Source organism: Phyllobates terribilis, unplaced genomic scaffold (assembly GCF_046119375.1).
Source record: "Phyllobates terribilis strain yellow unplaced genomic scaffold, ASM4611937v1 Scaffold_5__5_contigs__length_657084704, whole genome shotgun sequence".
Taxonomy (NCBI): Eukaryota; Metazoa; Chordata; class Amphibia; order Anura; family Dendrobatidae; genus Phyllobates; species Phyllobates terribilis.
The window spans coordinates 41,290,151-41,312,527 of NW_027362765.1; the positions used below are offsets into that span (position 1 = coordinate 41,290,151).

The window sequence follows — 22,377 nt, forward strand, 5'->3', positions numbered from 1 at the left end:
CCCTATGATGTGTAGACGGCTGTGAAGGTCTTGTGCTCAGTCTTGTTTTATCCACCAGTATTATATGTTTTATACTTGTGTAATGAGAACGGTGGAGATGGCAGGATTAGAGCTGATCATAGATGGGACTTCTCCATCTTTCTGTGACTTTTCCAATATTTGTTTCAGGATAAAGATCTGACCCATATTAATACTACAGAGACATATGTGAGGGGTGATGAGCGACGTAAAGAGGAGATTCCTACATATGACTACCCAGGTGAGTAGTAATCACAAATGCAGAGAATTCACAGATTCTTCTCATTCACCAGATGTTAAAATGTTAGACTTTTGTCTCTCAGTTTTTTAGTTGTATATTTTCTTTTGTTCTGCCAAAATACTAATTAAATCTGGATATAATTGTGATACTGTTACTATTTGCCACAATGTACATTTTTTGTAATTCACTTCTGCATGGATTCAGCAAAATTACGGTTGCTGGCCACCATTTTTCTAAACCATAAAAGGCCTTCAAAATGTTGAAAAACGAAAAAAAAAAGCAAATTACAGTGGGTACGGAAAGTATTCAAACCCCTTTAAATTTTTCACTCTTTGTTTCATTGCAGTCATTTGGTACATTCTAAACAGTTCATTTTTTTCTCATTAAAGTACACACTGCACCCCATCTTGACTGAAAAAAACAGAAATGTAGAAATGTTTGCAAATTTATTAAAAAAGAAAAACTGAAATATCACATGGTCATAAGTATTCAGACCCTTTGCTCAGTATTGAGTAGAAGCACCCTTTTGAGCTAGTACAGCCATGAGTCTTCTTGGGAATGATGCAACAAGTTTTTCACACCTGGATTTGGGGATCCTCTGCCATTCTTCCTTGCAGATCCTCTCCAGTTCCGTCAGGTTGGATGGTGAACGTTGGTGGATAGCCATTTTCAGGTCTCTCCAGAGATGCTCAATTGGTGAACCTTCGGCTAAGTCTGAGGTCCAGAGCACTCTGGAAGAGGTTTTCATTCAGGATATTGTTATGATCTGCAACATAAACTAAGGAAAGAATGGGAAAAGCTGTCCCTACAGTAAGACTAAGCTGAATCCCTACGATGTAGCGGGCAGCCTGTTCCTTGTGAACAGACCCGCCTTCATCCTCGGCTAGTTTGAACGGAGACCTATAGAATAAAGGGAGGGGTCCCTAAAAGAACTAAGGACTGGGACAAAAATGGGACACCTCCTAACAGAAGTTGTTGCAGAGCAAAAAGACAGCCGCAATGCGACCATTACAACATTTATCATAGCACTTCGGACTCCAAGACTTAATCACATTAGTAGACCAGTCCAACAAAGGATTGTGCAGTTTTAACCAAGGCAATCCTAGAACAACTGGAGAGGGCAAATTATCCAAAACAACCAAGTCCAAAATTTCTTGGTGAACGCCATTGATAGTGAGAGGAAATGCAGCAGTCTTGTGAGTAATGCATTTCAAAGGAGTGTTATCAATTGCAACCACAGAAATAGGAGATGACAAAGGTTTGGATTTCAATTTAAGTTTTTCCAAAAACCCTTTATCAATCACATTAAGTGTTGAACCACAATCCACAAATACCTGAAATTCAATCAAATCTCCCTGCAGAGTAGTACACCCAGAAAGGAACACTCCTGCAAAGCGTAAACAAGCTATACGGGCGTAACTGACCTTTTTTTTTTCTTTACTTAAACGACGCTCACAATACTTAATCAAATGATCATCTTTACCACAATAAAGACACAAACCTTCGGCGAATCTCCGATCTCTTTCTTGAGAGCGGAGTGACATCGCCCCAACCTCCATTGGTTCTCCGCTGTCAGAGCAGATTTTCTGGAAACTAGGACCTGAAGTTACAGGAGTTTTTACATCATTGACCCTGGACCTTATTCTCCTGTCCACACGAACAGCTGACTGCATAGCTTCCTGCAGAGTCTCAGGTGCAGGGAATGCAATTAGCAAATCCTTAACCCTTTCACTCAGACCAGCAAGAAATAAACTTTCCAGCGCCGAATCATTCCACTTAACTTCTGAAGCCCATCTCCTGAAGTGTGTGCAATAAATTTCAACATCATCTGACCCCTGATTCAAACGTCTAAGTTCTGATTCAGCAGATGAGATTCGATCAGGATGGTCATATAATAGTCCCATAGCAGAAAAAAATTCCTCAACAGAACTTAAACACGGATCATTCGGTTGGAGAGAAAAGGCCCACCCCTGTGGTTCTTTGCGCAAAAGTGACATAATAAAACCAATGCTCTGTGATTCATTCCCAAAGGACCTCGGTCTCAAACGAAAATATAACAAACAAGCATTTTTAAAGGAAAAAAAATCTTGCTGTTTACCATAAAAAATATCAGGCAGTCCTACCTTCGGTTCCACAAAATGCGCTCCAGGACAGCTACTGACGTGTTGCTGAAGCTCGGCCACCTCCAGAGACAATCCCTGCAGGCGTAGAGCCAACTCCTGGACGGAAACCATATTGATCCCCAAATTTCTTTGCTTTTAGTTTTTTTTTTTTTTTGGCAGGACTTACTGTTATGATCTGCAACATAAACTAAGGAAAGAATGGGAAAAGCTGTCCCTACAGTAAGACTAAGCTGAATCCCTACGATGTAGCGGGCAGCCTGTTCCTTGTGAACAGACCCTCGGCTAGTCTGAACGGAGAACTATAGAATAAAGGGAGGGGTCCCTAAAAGAACTAAGGACTGGGACAAAAATGGGACACCTCCTAACAGAAGTCGTTGCAGAGCAAAAAGACAAACTGACAAAAAGTACTAGAGGTCCCAGAGGACCAAGCAAACTAGAGAGAGATGGGCACCGAAGCACCTGGCTAGAAAGACAGGCAAAAAACACTGAAGTCCAGCAAAGCCAGAAGGGCGGAGCTGGAATATATAGGCAGCTGGTCACGTGACCGCAAAACACAAGATAGCAAAAACTAACAGGAGGGTTCTAACAGATATCTCTGTACTTGGCCGCATTCATGTTTCCTTCAATTGCAATCAGTCATCCTGTCCCTGCAGCTGAAAAACACCCCCATAGCATGATGCTGCCACCAGCATGTTTCACTGTTGGGATTGTATTGGGCAGGTGATGAGCAGTGCCTGGTTTTCTCCACACATACCACTTAGAATTATCACTAAAAAGTTCTATCTTCATCTCATCAGATCAGAGAATCTTCTCTCATAGTCTGGGAGTCCTTCATGTGTTTTTGAGCAAACTCTATGCATGCTTTCATATGTCTTGCACTGAGGAGAGGCTTTCGTCGGGCCACTCTGCCATAAAGGCCATACTGGTGGAGGGCTGCAGTGCTCCCATCTCCCTACTGCATCTCTGGAGCTCAGCCACAGTGATCTTGGGGTTTTTCTTTACCTCTCTCACCAAGGCTCTTCTCCCACGATTGTTTAGTTTGGCTGGACAGCCTGGTCTAGGAAGATTTCTGGTGGTTCTAAAGTCTTCCATTTAAGGCCACTGTGCTCTTAGGAGCCTTGAGTAATGCAGAAATTCTTTTGTAACCATGGCCAGATCTGTGCCTTGCCACAATTCTGTCTCTGAGCTCCTTGGGCAGTTCCTTTGAGCTCATGATTCTCATTTGGTCTGACATGCCCTGTGAGCTGTGAGGTCTTATATAGACAGGTGTGTGCCTTTCCAAATCAAGTCCTATCAGTTTAATTAAACACAGCTGGACTCCAATGAAGGAGTAGAACCATCAAGGAGAATCACAAGGAAATGGACAGCATGTGACTTAAATATGAGTGTCTGAGCAAAGAGTCTGAATACTTATGACCATGTGATATTTCAGTTTTTCTTTTTTTAATAAATTTGCAAAAATTTCTACATTTCTGTTTTTTTTCAGTCAAGATGGGGTGCAGAGTGTACTTCAATGAGAAAAAAAATGAACTTTATTGGCAACAGTGCCAATAAATCAGAAACAAGGGCAGAACAGTAATGTGTCCCCGTCTTAGTTGGTAAATGATACAGAAAATCATGTGAGTCACTAGATAGTGATTAAAGCACAGACATTCAGTTGTCTAAAGAAGTGCTAGAAATATGTGCAAAAAAAAGTGAGATAATGGGACGTGTATTGGCGCCTACTTGAGGCTGCTTGAGGTCTAGTGTGACGTTTCCACAATTAGTGATGGTTTGGGGAGCCATGTCATCTGCTGGTGTAGGTCCACTGTGTTTTATCAAGACCAAAGTCAGCGCAGTCGTTTACCAGGAAATTTTAGAACACTTCATGCTTCCCTCTGCCAACAAGCTATTTGGAGATGGAAATTTCATTCTCCAGCAGGACTTGGCCCCTGTCCACACTGCCAAAAGCACCAATACCTGGTTTACAAACAACAGTATCACTGTGCTTGATTGGCCAGCAAACTCGCCTGACCTTAACCCGTAGGGAATCTATGGGGTATTGTCAAGAGGAAGGTGAGAGACACCAGACCCAACAATGCAGACTAGCTGAAGGATGCTATCAAAACAACCTGGGCTTCCATAACACCTCAGCAGTGCCACAGGCTGATCACCTCCATGCCACGCCGCATTGATGCAGTAATTGATGCAAAAGGAGCCCCGACCAAGTACTGAGTGCATTTACTGAACATACATTTCAGTAGGTCAACATTTCGGATTTTAAAATCATTTTCAAGCTGGTGTTGTAAAGTATTCTAATTTATTGAGATAATGACTTTTGTGTATTCATTGGCTGTAAGCCATAATCATCAACATTAACAGAAATAAACACTTGAAATAGATCACCCTGTGTGTAATGACTCTATATAATATGAGTTTCACTTTTTGTATTGAAGAACTGAAATAAGTTAATTTTTTGAGGATATTCTAATTTTGTGAGAAGCACCTGCACTATCATCTGCACATATATGTGCAACAGTCATCTCCACATACTATTGTTGGCTTTTAGCCTACCATTTATTTATATATGGTCAGTCATCCCTTCATACCTTTTTAAGAGAGGCTAGAGAATACAGCTTTTTAAAGGACTCAGCGTGGTTGACTCTGTACTACTGTCTGGATCTTAAATTTTTGATCCTGATCATATATGTATCTATGTTTAGGGGTCAGATAGGGTCAAAGAGGGAAAGCTGATGTTGAGCGAGGACACCAAACTGTATCGCTAGGGTGCTAAACGTCCGCTGTTAGGTAGGTTCTCAGCAAACTAGGGAATCCTAGGACCAGTCTGTGTATTTTCCTTAAATATCCTTACCCCAATGCATTGACACCTATTTTTAATGGGTTTTTGTCCTTTGGGATATTGATGAATACTTTTAAGTATATTTATTAAAAGTTACATTTTAAACGGGGATACTTTCTTGTTTTTGGTTTGATTTATGATTATACCCCAATTTTTTGTATTTAGCCTTCTTGGCACTTGATCTTTGCTAGGTGGCCTAAGGGCCACAATCAATGTCCACTACTTTGACTACTTTGTATAGCACAACAAATAAGTGGGCATAAGGGGAGGAAGTAGCACTTTCCTTCAGCAAAGTACCCTATAAATCGCTCTACTTAACTGTTGTCACCCTAAGAAGGCACCTAAGATTGGCGCCCCCACTCAGCGTCATATTTCTGGGCGATGCCCGAGAAGCCCTATACCATAATTTAAACACCTTAATGCAAAGATTTCTCCTAAAGGGGGAAAAATAGAAATTGCATCCATACAAAAAATGTAACCAATAGATACCATATAGGACACAATGTAGCAATCTATCACATATGGTGATTATCTATTGATATAAAGTGCTATAGAGAGTCCTTTTTTCCAATATAAAAAGTAAATAGATGGAAAATTACAAATAGCCAGAATCCCACATCTCTACCCGATCCACCACAATAAGGGCAAGATAGGGATCAAATACGAAGAAACCCCACACAGCTACCATATCAACATGACCTTGATGCGTTTCCCCATTTTGATGCTGGTTCATCAGGAGGCATCTAGAAAGTGTTCCATCATATGAGATTTGTCAGCGTAATGACGCATGGATGTCAGCATATGTAGATCAGAAAGATAGACATTAAATTGGACCTTTATTAGCGACGACCATCTGATTGTTCATTGGGTCTCCTTTGGAGCTTCCAACTGCACCAATATGTCATGACCTACATTACACTATGTATTTGTCAAGCTGGTTGGTGTGGACCCACAAGGCCACAGGCCAGGCTTACCCAAGAGGGGCGTAACTAAGCGACCACCTGGTTTTTCACTAGAGCCCCTGATTGTGGGGATAGAGTTGAACCGCAGGTGGTTGCCAGGTACCACTCCCAGGGCAGTGTCCGGTAGTGCAGCAGTTGACCCCAGGGGTAGAGGAAACGAGCTCAGACTAGGAGAGTAAGGCAGGACAGGATCAGGGTCCCGGGATGAATAGATTATGTTGCTGGTTTAGATGGAGTGGCCTCAGGTAGGGCAAGATGGCAGGTACTGACAGGATAACTAGTTAGACAGGACTGGTTCAGGGTCACAGGTAGGACAGGTAATGCAGAACAGGTACAGTAACGGGGACCTGACAATGCACTTGTAGGTTGGGAAATACTCAAGGCACTAAAGTTGCTCAGGCACCTCCCTACAGGGAAAGGTGCCTTAAATACTTGTGCTTCCTAGCTATTGACTGGGAACACATCTGGAGTGCACGCTACACCGGGGACTGTGCATGCCCTAAGCGCGCTGCCAGGAGACCTGCACGGCATGCGCAGGCCCTGGGACAGAGGAGCCGAGGCAGAGGACGCGGCTGTGCAGCTGAGGCATTAAGTATGTCAGCATCAACTCAGCAGATCTTATACTGATTAAAGTTGTTCAAGATGCTTATAATTTGCACTTACTGGAATTAGTTAAAAGATTACTCCAAAAACAATTCTATTTTGATGAAGGTGAGAAAGCGGGACATGTTTTAGCATTGGTAGAAAAGGCGCAGCAAGGATGGGCATATTTTGCTGCACTAAAAAATGGGGATGAAGAGGTGTTTTATGAAACTTCACAAAAAAAAAGCCTCTTTTAGTGTGCGAATGCAGCCAAACATACACTGCTCAAAAAAATAAAGGGAACACTCAAATGACATATCCTAGATCAGAATGAATGAAATATTCTCATTGAATACTTTGTTCTGTACAAAGTTGAATGTGCTGACAACAAAATCACACAAAAATCATCAATGGAAATCAAATTTATTAACCAATGGAGGCCTGGATTTGGAGTCAGACCCAAAATTAAAGTGGAAAAACACACTACAGGCTGATCCAACTTTGATGTAATGTCCTTAAAACAAGTCAAAATGAAGCTCAGTATTGTGTGTGGCCTCCACGTGCCTGTATGACCTCCCTACAACGCCTGGGCATGCTCCTGATGAGGTTGTGGATGGTCTCCTGTGGGATCTCCTCCCAGACCTGGACTAAAGCATCCGCCAACTCCTGGACAGTCTGTGGTGCAATGTGACGTTGGTGGATGGAGCAAGACATGATGTCCCAGATGTGCTCAATCGGATTCAGGTCTGGGGAATGGGCGGGCCAGTCCATAGCTTCAATGCCTTCATTTTGCAGGAACTGCTGACACACTCCAACCACACGAGGTCTGGCATTGTCCTGCATTAGGAGGAACTCGGGGCCAACCATACCAGCATATGGTCTCACAAGGGGTCTGAGGATCTCATCTCGGTATCTAATGGCAGTCAGGCTACCTCTGGCGAGCACATGGAGGGCTGTGCGGCCCTCCAAAGAAATGCCACCCCACACCATTACTGACCCACTGCCAAACCGGTCATGCTGAAGGATGTTGCAGGCAGCAGGTCGCTCTCCATGGCGTCTCCAGACTCTGTTACGTCTCTCACATGTGCTCAATGTGAACCTGCTTTCATCTGTGAAGAACACAGGGCGCCAGTAGCGACTTTGCCAATCCTGGTGTTCTGTGGCAAATGCCAAGCGTCCTGCACGGGGTTGGGCTGTGAGCACAACCCCCATTAGTGGATGTCGGGCCCTCATACCACCCTCATGGAGTCGGTTTCTAACTGTCTGTGCAGACACATGCACATTTGTGGCCTGCTGGAGGTCATTTTGCAGGGCTCTGGCAGTGCTCATCCTGTTCCTCCTTGCACAAAGTCGGAGGTAGCGGTCCTGCTGCTGGGTTGTTGCCCTCCTACGGGCCCCCTCCACATCTCTTGGTGTACTGGCCTGTCTCCTCGTAGCGCCTCCAGCCTCTGGACACTACGCTGACAGATACAGCAAACCTTCTTGCCACAGCTCGCATTGATGTGCCATCCTGGATGAGCTGCACTACCTGAGCAACTTCTGTGGGTTGTGGAGTCCGTCTCATGCTACCACAAGTGTGAAAGCACAACCAACATTCAAAAGTGACCAAAACATCAGTCAGAAAGCATTGGTACTGCGATGTGGTCTGTGGTCCCCACCTGCAGAAACACTCCTTTATTGAGGGTGTCTTGATAATTGCCGTCTATTGTCTATTCCATTTGCACAACAGCATGTGAAATTGATTGTCAATCAGTGTTGCTTCCTAAATGGACAGTTTGATTTCACAGAAGTTTGATTTACTTGGAGTTATATTCTGTTGTTTAAGTGTTCCCTATTTTTTTGAGCAGTGTATAAATTTGATATCGCTTTAATCGCACCAACCCAAAGAATAAAGTCGTCTAATCACTTACTCCGCACGAGGAACAGCATAAAATATAAATAAAAACAATTCTTCACCTGCTGTTGATTTGTTTATTCTGCCTCCCAAAGATCGCAGGAAGGCTCCGCTCACATTTATCCTGCCCTTTACACTGAGCGCTTACACCGGGGTTTCCGTGTAAATCTCTGAAATACGTGATTCAGACGCAAGCCGAGGCAGATGGAGGCACTGTGAACACTGTCTGGAATATGATCTGGCTGTGTCCGTCTTTTTAGGCATGCATAAATGCGCTGTCGGACACAGTTTTGTGCACCTCTGAAAAAAAGGACACCGCTGAACAGATTCCAGAGTAACTCTGCTACCTCATAATAGTGAATGGATCCCTCGGGGTTTCATCTGAATTGCGTCACTCAGAGATTTAAATGGAAACTCCTATATCAGTGCTCAGCATAAACGCAGGATAAATGGGAACATTTTACATAACATTTTGGATCACAATAAAAGCTTCAACTCAATCAAAAAAAAAACAAGTCTCCACTCAGGCCCGTCATCTGTTAATGGAAATATAGGGGGCTTCCACGTTACTGGTAGCACAAAGGTTCTGGAAAAGCGAAATGGCCCTTTCCCCCCAAAAGAAATTCTGCAAATTCTGTGCTCCCAAATCCAAATTCACCCTCCCTTCTGAGCCCCAGTGTGTGCCTAAACCACAGCGGCCACATTTTTGGCATTTCTGAAGCAATGAGCCCACTTAATTTATGGGTGCATGTCTCCAGAAGCATGAGCTGGGCATAACTTACTGGTCACTACAACGTACTGGTCACTACAATGGCAGCTTGCAATTTTCACTCAGCAACATCCGCTCACCATACCTGTAGATAACTTCCAAAGAGGTATAATTTCTAAATTGGGGTCACTTGAGTGGTGATTCTGCTATTCTAGCACTTAGGGGCTCTGTATGTGGAGTCTGCAAACTATTCTAGGAAAATCTGCGCTCCAGGAGGCACAGTCTTGCTGTGTGGCTAAGCAATACTGTACAGCCACATATGGGGTATTTCTACATTCAGCAGAAATTGTGTGACAAATGTTGGTGCCAATTTTACCCATTTCCCAGCTTGAAAATGTAAAATCTGGGGCTAAAACAAAACTTTGGTGGTAAAAATGTAATTATTCTTTCTTAACCGCCCAATGGTGTAAAATTTTTTGAGGCACATGTGGTGTCAACATTCTCACTGCACCCTTAGATTAATTCATTGAGAGGTGTAGTTTGTAAAATGGTGTCTCTTATGGGGGATTCTGCTGTTCTGGCACCTCAGGGGCTTTACCAATGTGACATGGCACTATCAAACCAGTCCATCTAAATATGAACTCCAATATTGTTCTCCTTCCCTTCTGAACTTTCCTATGTGCCTCAAAAGTAGTTTTCGACCACATATGGGGTATGGGCGTACTCAGGAAAAATTGCACAACAAATTTTGGGGTCCAGTTTCTCCTGCTATCCTTGTGAAAATGAAAAAAATTGGGGCTAAAACAACATATTAGTGGGAAAAATATTTTTTTTCCATTTTCACAGATCAACATTGTAAAATTTTGTGAAGCACCTATGGGTTCAAGGTGCTGACAACACATCTAGATAAGTTCCCTGAGGGGTCTAGTTTCCAAAATGGTTCAGTTGTTGGGGATGTCGATTGTTTAGGCACATCAGGGGCTCTCCAAATGCGACATGACACCTGCCGACCATTTCATCAAAGTTTGCATTCCAAACTGTCTCTCCTTTTCTGAGCTTTGCCATGTGTCCAAACAGTAGTTTACCAACACATGGGGTATCTGTGTACTCAGGAGAAACTGCACAACAAATTTTGTTTTCCATTTTCACCTGTTACCATTGTGAAAATAAAAAAATGATGCTAAAAGAACATTTTTGGTTGAAATAAATAAAATTTTATTTTCATGGCTCAATGTCATAAACTTCTGTGAAACACCTGGGGGTTCAATGTGCTCACCACACATCCAGATAAGTTCACTGAGGGGTCTAGTTTCCAAAATGGTGTCACTTGTGGGGGTCTCCTGGCACATCAGGGGCTCTCCAAACACAACATTGCGCTCACTAATTATTCCAGCAAATTTTGCATTCAAAAAGTCAAATGGCACTCCTTCCCATCAGAGCCCTGCCGTGAGTCCAAACTGTGATTTTCCCCCACATATGGAGTATCGGCATGCTCATGAGAAATAGCTAAACAAATTTTGGGGTCCATTTTTTCCTTGAACCCTTGCAAAAATAAAAAAAATTGGGTCTAAAGTAAAAATTTTTGTGAAAAAAGTTAAACGTTCATTTTTTTTCTTCCACCTTCCAAATATTCCTGTGAAGCACCTGAAGGATTGATAAACTTCTTGAATGTGGTTTTGAGCACCTTGAGGGGTGCAGTTTTTAGAATGGTGTCACTTTTGGGTATTTGCTGTCATATAGACCCCTCAAAGTCGCTTCAAATGTGATGTGGTCTCTAAAAAAATGGTTTTGTAAATTTTGTTGTAAAAATGAGAAATTGTTGGTCAAATTTTAACCCTTATAACTTCGTTACAAAAAAAAATTGTTTCAAAAATTGTGCTGATGTAAAGTAGACATGTGGGAAATGTTATTTATTAATTATTTTGTGTGACATATCTCTCTGATTTAAGGGCATAAGAATTCAAAGTTTAAAAATTGCTACATTTTCGCCAAATTTAATTTTTTTTTCACAAATGCAAGTCATATCGAAGAAATTTTACCACAATCATGAAGTACAATATGTCACGAAAAAACATTCTCAGGAGCAGTGGGATCCGTTGAAGCGTTCCAGAGTTATTACCACATAAAGTGACAGTGGTCAGAACTGTTTATATTGCTCTGGACATTAAATCGAGCCTGTTACCCCACTGGGAGTTATCAGACCTCTAATATGGGCATACAGGTTATGTGCAACAATGAGGTTTGGTCCCCACTTCCTCCCGGCATTCTGCTATCTGGGAGGAAGTGGGGACTAAACCTCATTGCTGCGCACGCCGGAGGTCACTGGAGCAGAAGTCACAGTGACTCCTGGCGCCTGCACACTGGAGCAGATAAGTAAAATAGCGCAAGGAGAAAAAAAAAGCGCCTTCAGCTAAAGGCGCATTGTTCAGCTCTCGACTGCATGTCACAGGGCCCTGTCACGTGCAGTGGTGTGGAGGGGGGAATATTTAAATTAGGCACATAGGCGGGCATTTCTAGGGGTCCCCCGGATGCCAAACTCAGGAAAACTGATTTAATAAAAAGATATTTCTCTGGTATCAGACCTCTAATATGGGACATACAGGTAAGTATAGATTTACACTTCTATAACCTGTATGCCCATATTAGAGGTCTGATAACTCCCAGGGGGGTGACAGATTCCCTTTAAGGTGCAAACATCCTGCGGGTGTAAAGGGGTTAAACAGGATAAGAATCCTTTACATCCAGGCTCGTATAAGGCTGTGTGCCCACTATGCATTTTTTAAGCGTTTCCGCAGCGGCAATTCCGCTGCAGAAACGCTTAAAAAACGCTTGGTAGAGGGTCTGCCATGTTCCCCAATGATAATCCGCATGTGCTGTGCACATGCTGTGGAAATTTCCACTGCGGATCATCATTGCGGAAAAATCCGCTGCACTACCAATTATTTTGCGGAAGCGCGGCGTTTTCGCCGCCATTGACACGCATGGAATCCGCATCACTGCATCTGCAGATGCGCATTCCATGCGTTTCAATGTGCGGATGGTTTGGAGAAGAGGAGACTCTCCTCCGGACCCGGGTACGATAGTACCTGTTAAATAAAGAATAAAATAAAAAATATACATTATACTTACCTTCTGATGGCCCCCGGTGTCTTTATACGAAGCGTCCCGGCTTGCCGGCAGCTCGCGATGGTCTGAAAAGGATAAAGACTCCGGGAGCCATCAGAAGGTAAGTATAGATTTATTTTTTACCATTCTTTTGGTCACACTATATAAATCCATGCCGTTTGCATGGATTTATATACTGTGACAAGTTGTCAAGCACTTTCCAAGTGATGCTAAACCCATGTGGAAATGCATGTGAAGAACGCTTCACTTCCGCTTGTCCCTGGCAGGAAAAACGCATGTACAATCCGCATGTACAATCCACATGTACAATCCTCATGCGTTTTTTTCTGCCAGGGAGATGCAGAAACACTCAGGAAAAAATCCGGAGCATTTCTGCATCGTGGGCACATAGATTAAGGCTATATCCCTCTTTACCTCCGATGTAAAGATAAGAGCTAAGTTTTGGCCAACAGACTAGCCAGAGTTATCTCTTCAGTTGTTCATCAGGATCAGTCCAGGTGCCAGGTAGATCGATGGCAACCAGTATACAGCGGTTATATATGAACTTGCAACTACCGATCGATAATTCAGTTGACAAAGTTATTTGCTCCTTAGACGCTGCCAAAGCTTTTGACAGTGTTGAATGGAGTTTCTTGTGGTTAGTTCTACAGGAATTTGGTATAGGATCAAACTTTATAGATTGGGTGAAAATCTTATACTCCAGCCCTACGGCTAGTATAAGGGTGAATGGATCCCTGTCAGAATCTTTTGCTCTGGGAAAAGGTACAAGACCGGGTTGCCCCTTGTCGCCCTTTACTATTTACGTTATTTATTGAACCTTTGGCAATTCTGATATGGAAATACTTGGGGATAGAAGGATTTAGGAGGGCTGGAAAATAAAATTGTGTTATATGCGGTTGACATTTTTACTCTTTTTAGCAAATTCTTCTAAATCTCTACCCTTGGTAATGGAAGTGATTCGATCCTTTGGAAATTACTCTGGTCTCGTCATAACTTAGTCCTAATCGGTACTGATGTCTCTGGATGAGAGAGGGGATTGAGTGATCACTTTGACTCAGGATTACAACAGGTATCAACATTTAAATATCTAGGAGTTGAGATCTCTCTTAATCCTTGTGATTCTGAAAAACTAAATTTAACTCCACCGCTCACTAAGTTATCACGGAAAAGGGACACCTGGTCTAAACTTCCTTTATCAGTTGTGGGGAGAGCTAATTTAATTAAAATGATATGGATGCCTGAGTTACTGTATCTTATTCACAATTCACCAATTTGGATCCCATTCATTTTTTTCAGGCTCTTAATAGTATATTCAGATCCTTGGTGTGGAGGGGAGGGACGATCCATATTAAATTGGAAACTTTACAGAGAGAAAAGTCAGAGGGACGCTTAGCGATACTCAATTCTTGGGTATATTTCTTGGCTGCTCAAGTTCAACACTTGGGCAAGCACTGGTAAAAAAAAAAATGTAAATCTTCTCCTGCAGTAGATGGTATATAGCCGGTCATTGTCCCAAGCCCTGGAAAGTAACAAATTCAAATCTCCATTGAAAAAAGTCCCCACATTATTATTGATGCATAAGATATGATGCAAGATATGAGAACTGCAGCAAATAGAGGAATTTTTGCAATTTACATCAATATGGGAAACACTTCAGTTGGTCAATCTGAAAATTTTGGTTTTGAGAGGTGGAGGAGAAGGAGGTGAGACTGGTAGCTCAGTTAGTTTTTGATAACGTGTTTAAGTCCTTCGAACAATTGCAGTTGGAGTTTGATATTAGCTCTAAAGACTTCTATATATACCTCCAGTTAGGCTATGCATAAAATGCTGATTTCATGGAGACTGGTTTGAAAGTGTATGAACGAAATACTGTTAAACAGTGACTTAGTAAACTTAAAAACACATCTGGAGTTATATCGTTATTATATAGATCTTTGTTAACATTAATGCTAAGTAAATATCCAGTGCATAGTAAGGAGCATTGCTGTGGAGTTGCTAAGCCAAACCTCCGACTCCTCAATTTCCAGGACTCCCGACTCCACAACTCCGACTCCCTCATACATGGCTCATGTTTAAGTGATAAATTTACTGTAGCACAGATTCATCTCAGCTAAAAGTCTAGACCCTTAGATCAGGAATAGGACAGACATTTATAGGACATGTCATAACTTTCCCAAATTCTTATGAAAAAAATATTCCCCACAAACTGCATTGAGCTACTGTACCCAATTTATTATATATTTTAGGAGTCTGAGTCGGTCCATTTTATACCGACTCCACGACTCTGACTCCACAGCCCTGGTAAGGAGAGATGGGAAGAAGAGATTGGTCCAATAGAAGAAGGACAATGGATAGAGATATTGGAAAGGATTCCCCAGTTAGTGAAGCGCATAAAGTTTCTCAACTTTACCCAATACACAATGTGTATAGAACAGGACAAAAAGTTGCCCTAGATGTGGCTCTGATGCTGCATTCTTGCTTCATATGATGTGGTCATGTCCTGAATTGGAGAAATACTGGAGAAAAGTAATAGGGTTGTTTAGACGAATCTTCAAGGTTGTTTCTGAAACAACCCCTTAAGTTTATGTTCTAGGGTATGTGGAAGACGTTCAGGCAACTGAGTCTGGTAAAGTAGCTATAGCGCGTATACTGTACGTAACGAAAAAAACTAATGGCACAACATCGGGTGGATACTAAGAGCCCAACAAAATAGGAATTCATTAATAAAAATAAATTGGTTTCTAAATATGGAAAAAGGAGTATATATGAAAAGAGGTACCATTCATAAATTTGAACAGCTATGGGCTTCATGGATTGATGAGTCAGGGCTAGCATCTAGGGAATTAATGAGACATAGACTAGGCTTGATTTTGAGGATGAATAGGTATTGGACCCGTGTGTACTTTAGGTATATTAGAAATGTATATATTGAAATGACACTCAAAGAGAAATGCTTTTATTTTATGTTTCCTCAGTAATGTGACGACTGTTTGTGTTTTGTTCTTGTCTTTCTTCCCCTCTTCTCCCTTCCCATCCCTTCCCCTTCTATGTAGCCTCTTGATTTAATGTGGCTTTGACTATGCATAATGTATGTTTTAAAAATTTTGGAAAAATTTCAATAAAAATACTTTATTCCAAGCATGTTGGCATGCCTGCCGGGAGGAGGTAGATGAACCATTTTGGCGTTAACAGTATTGAAATAATTTCTAGGGTATAATAATCCTGTAAATTAGATGGAGGTACTGACCTGCTCTGAGCGTCCCATTCTACTTCTTCCCGGAGATGCTCAATGAATTCCAATAGTAGAAGAATGAGGTTCTATCAGGTGCTGTCAGCTTGTATTAATGGGAACCTGTCAGTCGATGCATGCTGCCCAAACCATGAGCATCATGAATCAGAGCCTGGCCACAAAGTTGCAATCAGGAATGTTTTTTACCTGAAATGCTCCATTGTTTCAAAGAAAACATAGTTTGAAGAGTCTTTCGCTAAATACACACACAAGGGAGACCTGTCAATCACCTGGAGCGGGCAGGGAAAAGCTGTCCGGGGGCGGTGCTGGACTATTGTCTGCCTATGGTCGCCTGCTGTTAGACATCCATGCTAAGGAACGATGAGTTTTGCGTTTGTACTTGTTAGTTGGATCAGCGCTGTATTCAGTGGTAGTTTGCTTGTCTTTTTTCATCAGAACAATTTTTGGCAGCCGCTTCTGACCACTCATTGGTAAGGCGTATATCTCCACAGGATCTCCTTTTTCTGGATATTTTTTCTTGATCGTTTGTACTAAGTTTCTAACTTATCCCCTATCCCTTAATGATCCCCGAAGAGCCAAACTCCAGGACGCCTATGATTTAATGGAGGTTGCGCATGATCGCTACACTATCATTGTTTATGGGACTGCCTGACAGAGCCCAACGAATGCTGTACTTGTCTCCTCAAGTACATGTTCAACCTTCGCCCCTTTAGACATACCTCTGCAGAGCCATGTTCTCTGAACAAGTGAGGGTCCGAGCAAATAAAAGGTTATCCAATATCCTTAAATACTTGTTAAAACCCTGTGATAAAGCGACTTGCTCGGCTCTCCGGAGGCAGACACAGGACACACGGTTTGGGTTAGCTTCCTGTTGGTTTATTTTGTGGCATAAACTCCAGCAGTGTCCCGTAAAAATAAACAGGCCCTCTCGGGATTAACGGGAAAAACAAAAGATAAGGTATGACAGAGTCCAATAGTAAGTGAGGCTTTGCCCGCTGCAGGTAGCACAGTGAAGTCTTCAGCAACACCAGTCCTCCGGTTTTGCTCTCTGGTTTCACCCAAACACAGCCTGGAGACTTCAATCTCTAGACCACACACTCCAGAGAAACCAAGCTCACTGAGCATTTAACCCTGTTCAGCCACACCCTGACGGGAGGTAGGGGAATGGCCTCCCACCCTCTTTGCCATTCCCATAAAACCACACCCTTTTGAGAGTTAACCCACCTGTATATAACATGCTGGCAGAAATTCAGGAGGTTTCAGTTCACACAGGAGAGCATCCTGAGTGACACCTACCTCCCCTCGTATATCAGACCAGTGACTGTCACAACCCCTTTATTTGTTATAGTTATATAGATTGAAAAAAGACCTCGGTCCATCAAGTTCAACCTTACTCCACCAATTATATTATACATTTTTGTCACTAAATTATCTAGAACTCAAAATGTTGTGTACTGAGGAAATCATCCAGCCCTTTTTTAAAAGCTGTCATAGTGTCTGCCATTACTACCTCTTTCCTAAGAACTCTTTCCTATTTAGCTGCCAGAATCGCCTTTCTTCCAGCCTTAATGAGTGCCCTCTGGTCCTTAGTATGGTCTTTGGAAGGAATAAGTCATGTGCAAGTCCTTAGTATTGACTATAAATATATTTATACATAAAAATTAGATCTCCCCTGAGACGTCTTTTTTCTAAGCTAAACAAGCCCAACTTTTCCAACCTCTCATCATATGAGAGGCCTTCCATTCCTTGTAATAATCTAGTTGCCCGCCTTTGAACTGACTCTAACTTCTGAATATCCTTTTTAAAATGTGGAGCCAAAACTGGATCTCATATACTAGATGTGGCCTCACAAGTGATTTAAAGAGGGGTAACAATACATTGGGATCATGGGATTTTATCTCTTTTTATACACCCTAAAATCTTGTCTGCTTTTGGCGCTGCTGCTTCACAATGAGTACTACTGCTCAGCTTACTTGTAACCAGAATACCCAAGTCCTTCTACAGTTCTGTAGTCCCGAGTATACTCCCATTTAATGTATATGCAGTGTAGGGATCGTACTCACTTGGGTGCGATAAGAGGCATGTTCCTTTAAATGTCCATAGCGGTTTACTGGCTTCATAAACCGATTAAAAGCAAAATGCAAACAAACAGCCTTTAGTGCAGGCAAAAACAAAGAAAACAGTCCGTTTAGCAAAGTCTCTGGTTAGCCATCGCTGTGCTCACACAGGCTGGCAAGCATCCAGTACACGGCCCTGTCGGGAGACAACCACACACAGGAGGCCTTTTACCTCCAGACACACTGACCATGTGCCAAACAACAGCCTCCATTATATAGGCTGTTAACCACACCTAGAGGTGAGGTATGTGGGTAGCTAGACCCACCCAACTCTCTAAGCTACCCATAACCCGGTCCCAGGTGCACCAAATGATCCTCTTGGTGCTTGTGCACTAGAGAAACACTCCGGTTTACATTACAGAGGACAGCCACCTCCCATCGACTATGCGACCATTAGCCACCTTACAGCAGCAATAGGATTACTCCATCCTATATCCATTACTCTACATTTATCAACATTGAACTCATTTGCCAAGTGTTTGCCCATTAACACATCTTGTATTTTTTGTTTGTTTTTTTTGCTTTTATTGTGGGCCTGAAATAACACATAACACATATCACCTTCTTCAGTGAAATGATGGACAAACCATCTCTTGCTGCAGGAAGATCCAAGCAACTGAAGGAGCAAAATCTTCTTACTTTCACATTTTTTTCAAGATTTCTGTACTTAGTCTTCTGATCTTATGGTGTTCAGAAATCAAAGCCTGGAAAAGTCTAACAGGAACAAAGCTGAGGTCCAGAAAAAAATCAGATCTCTAATGTCCTCCAACTCTTTCAAGTAATATTTTTGTGCACAGTTGGAAACCAGATCCTGAAAAGTTTTTTTACCTTTTATAACTGACGAGTCAAGTAAACGGTTTTTTTTTGGTAAGTGAAGGCTTAAGGATATATTTAAATAATGGTTTTAAATTTCTGACACCATTGGGAAATGCCTTAATAACACAATTACCACTATATTATGTCCCACAGCATTGATCAGGAGGCTGGTATGTCACCTATTATTTTACAGTCTATGAAAATACTTTCAGCAGTATTTAGTGGATTCATGTATACTTCATATTTTTTGGAATTTTAGCAGATGGAAGTGGGATAGGGAGTCTTTTGTAATGATCAGTGACAAGTTGATGAACGTCACCATTCAGCAAGTAATGCTTACTTTAGCATTTTATCACATTCTCTGAAAAATCCCTTTTTTTGACTTGGAGAAAGTCAAGGGTTTAAAAATAGTTGGAACCCAGTATTACGTGTCCTCCAAAGTTATGGCTGCTTCTTTATCCATGAAAATACTGCTCCTTCATTCTGCACAAAAGTGCATACAGCTGTCAAGGATTGTGCTAGACAGATACCACCTAATATTAATGACTGACAGACCCCTTTATAATTCTCCTCTGAGTGTTTTACTGCAAAATAATGGAAAGAGGGACACTGAAACATGGACCTATGAGAATGCTGGCCTTGACTGTGTCAAGCCTAACATCATTATCTACTTGTCCTTGCTCTGCAGCCTTCAGTAAGAAGGGGAAGTGTTTCGTCACCACTGTCTTAGTGAATAATTGCATTTTGCTACGTAACTTGCATGTTAATAGAAATGTTATACTAAATTGTATACAAAAAATATTATGTTGAAGATTGTATTATTGAAAAAGTAATAAAGTTTTATTCTTGGCAGATGACTTTACCGGGCGATTAGAGGGACTTCTGATATCTTCAGATTTGAAATCAGATGATCTTTTTGCCAAACAGGATACACATGAAGAACATTGCATTATCCCAGTTATATCCTCATCCCTTCACAGCAAAGATCCTTTCACTCGGTTTTTATCTTCTGATTTACCACAAATTATTAAGAAAAATATAAGTCACAGAAAGGATATTAAAAATCAAAAAGCTAATGCAGGAAAAAATACATTTACATGTTCTGAAGGTGAAAAATATTTTAACCTGAAGTCAGCTTTTGTTAGATATCAAAAAAGTCACTCAGGGGAGAAGCCATTTTCATGTTCAGAATGTGGGAAATGCTTTAAGCAGAAATCATCTCTTGTTACACATGAGAGAATTCACACGGGGGAGAAGCCATATTCATGTTCAGAATGTGGACAATATTGTATAAGTAAATCACATCTTGTTATACATCAGAGAATTCACACAGGGGAAAAACCATATCTATGTTCAGAATGTGGGAAATGTTTTAAGCGAAAATCTTGTCTTATTATACATCAGAGAAGTCACACAGGGGAGAAGCCATTTTCATGTTCAGAATGTAAGAGATCTTTCCACCAAAAAACACATCTTAATACGCACCAGAAAATTCACACAGGGGAGAAGATATATTCATGTACAGAATGTGGGAAATGTTTTATAGAGAAATCAAGCCTTGTTATACATCAGAGAGTTCACACAGGAGAGAAGGCATTTGCATGTTCAGAATGTGGGAAATGTTTTAAGCAGAAATCATATCTTGTTACACATCAGAGAACCCACATAGGAGAAAAGCCATTTTCATGTTCTGAATGTGGGAAATATTTTAATGTAAAATCAAATCTTGTTGCACATGAGAGAACTCACACAGGGGAGAAGCCATATTCATGTTCAGAATGTGGGAAATGTTTTGCAGTGAAATCAAATTGTGTTACACATCAGAGAAGTCACATAGGGGAGAAGGCATTTGCATGTTCAGAATGTGGGAAATGTTTTAAGCAGAAATCATATCTTGTTACACATCAGAGAAGTCACACAGGGGAGAAACCATTTTCATGTTCAGAATGTAAGAGATCTTTCAGCCAAAAAACACAGCTTAATAGACACCAGAAAATTCACACAGGGGAGAAGCTACATTCATGCACAGAATGTGGGAAATGTTTTACAGATAAATCAAATCTTGTTACACATAAGAGAATTCACACAGGGGAGAAGCCATTTACATGCCTAGAATGTGGGAAACGTTTTACAAGGAAAACAAGGTTTCTTACTCATCAAAACAGTCACATGTGGTAGAAGCCATATCCATAATCAGAATGTGGGAAATGTTTTGTCTTCAAAACAACTCTTGTAAAACATCAACGAGCTCATACAGTGGAGAAGCGTTTTCAAATGTAAAAATAGTTTTATCTGAAAATTAAATTTTTCTTCATCAGAAATGATGCATTGTTTGACTGCTCACTCTTTTGTATGTCCTTATACTCCATTTTGTATGCTTTCAGCTAAATATATTGTCTTTATTAACATAGAGCTTTTCATGGCTAACTTAATGAGTGGAACAGGCTGCCACGAGAGGTGGTGAGTTCCCCTTCAATGGACGTCTTCAAACAGAGGCTGGACAGACATCTGTCTGAGATGATTTAGTGAATCCTGCTTTGAGCAGGGGGTTGGACCAGATGACCCAGGAGGTCCCTTCCAACTCTACCATTCTATGATTCTATGATCTCCCGAGAGATTGCTTAGATTTGGGCCATATTCACAGTGAGAATTAGGCTAGGGCTACACAGATTTTCTGTCACTGGTTACAAGTCACAGGCAACACGTTTGCCATAGACTTCAATACAATTTTCACGCAAAATCCAACCTGCATGCGAGGTTGTCTGCAAGAATGCGGTTTTACTTACATCCAGTAGCGTAGTTACCACTTGGGGGGCGCAAAAGATTGCGGGGGCTATTTTATAGTTTAAGAGCTAATGTTGGGGCCATTATACAGTTTGGAGGCTATTACGGAAGCTAATGTGGGGCCATTATACAGTTTGGGGGCTAATGCGGGGCCATTATACAGCGTGTGAGCTTAATGCAGTGGCCATTATCCAGTTTGGGGGCTAATTCCGGGGCCATGATACAGCATAGAAGCTAATGCAGTGGCCATTATACAGTTTGAGGGCCATTATATAGTTTGGGGGCTAATGCGGAGGCCATTATTCAGCGTAGATGCTAATGTGGTGTCACATCAGGTGTGGGAAAGACCTAGTCTGGTCTAGTGTCATCCTGTTTCAACTACTGTCCCTATATTGGCTCTTCAGAAATCGCCGCACCTGTGCCTCGCCCTGACTTTCCCTGGCGTATGGCTAAGGCTAGGGAGGAGATGAGCACTAGTCGATCTCCACTAAACTCTATAGATAACAAGGGTAGACAAACAGGGGGAAATTGCTTAGCTTTAGACAACTCCAAATGTGCACACAGCCTCAAGCTCCAGAGAGGACGAAGTACTGGTCTTGCTAAGCCTCACAAGTAGAAATTAATATTGCCGGCACCTCCCTCTCAGATGCACCAGGTATTTATACACCCAGTCCAGAGAGCTAATTATCTACAGGGAGGTAGCCACTGGGTCCTAAAGACAGCCTCTCTTCTAAGAAGATGTCTGTCATGCCAAAGGTAGAGCATCTCCTGCAGCCAACTGCAGGGCGACTGTTTGTCACCTCTGACACACCCGTGACATGTGGAGGCCATTATACAGTTTGGGGGCTAATGTGAAGCCATTATACAGTTTGGGGGCTAATTTAGGGTCCATTATACAGTTTGGGGGCTAATGAAG

At 41.8% G+C, this 22,377-nt stretch overlaps 1 protein-coding gene across 1 annotated transcript in view; it reads left to right on the plus strand.

The window, feature by feature from the left end:
* LOC141270623 (uncharacterized) overlaps positions 1 to 20,937 on the plus strand; it is a 57,952-nt gene extending 37,015 nt beyond the window's left edge. Inside the window, exons 10-11 of the mRNA XM_073680695.1 lie at positions 169 to 259; positions 19,531 to 20,937. Coding sequence (XP_073536796.1) covers positions 169 to 259; positions 19,531 to 20,855 — 1,416 coding nt within the window. The 3' untranslated portion in view covers positions 20,856 to 20,937. The remainder of the gene's footprint in view (positions 1 to 168; positions 260 to 19,530) is intronic.
* The last annotated feature ends 1,440 nt before the right edge of the window (positions 20,938 to 22,377 follow it).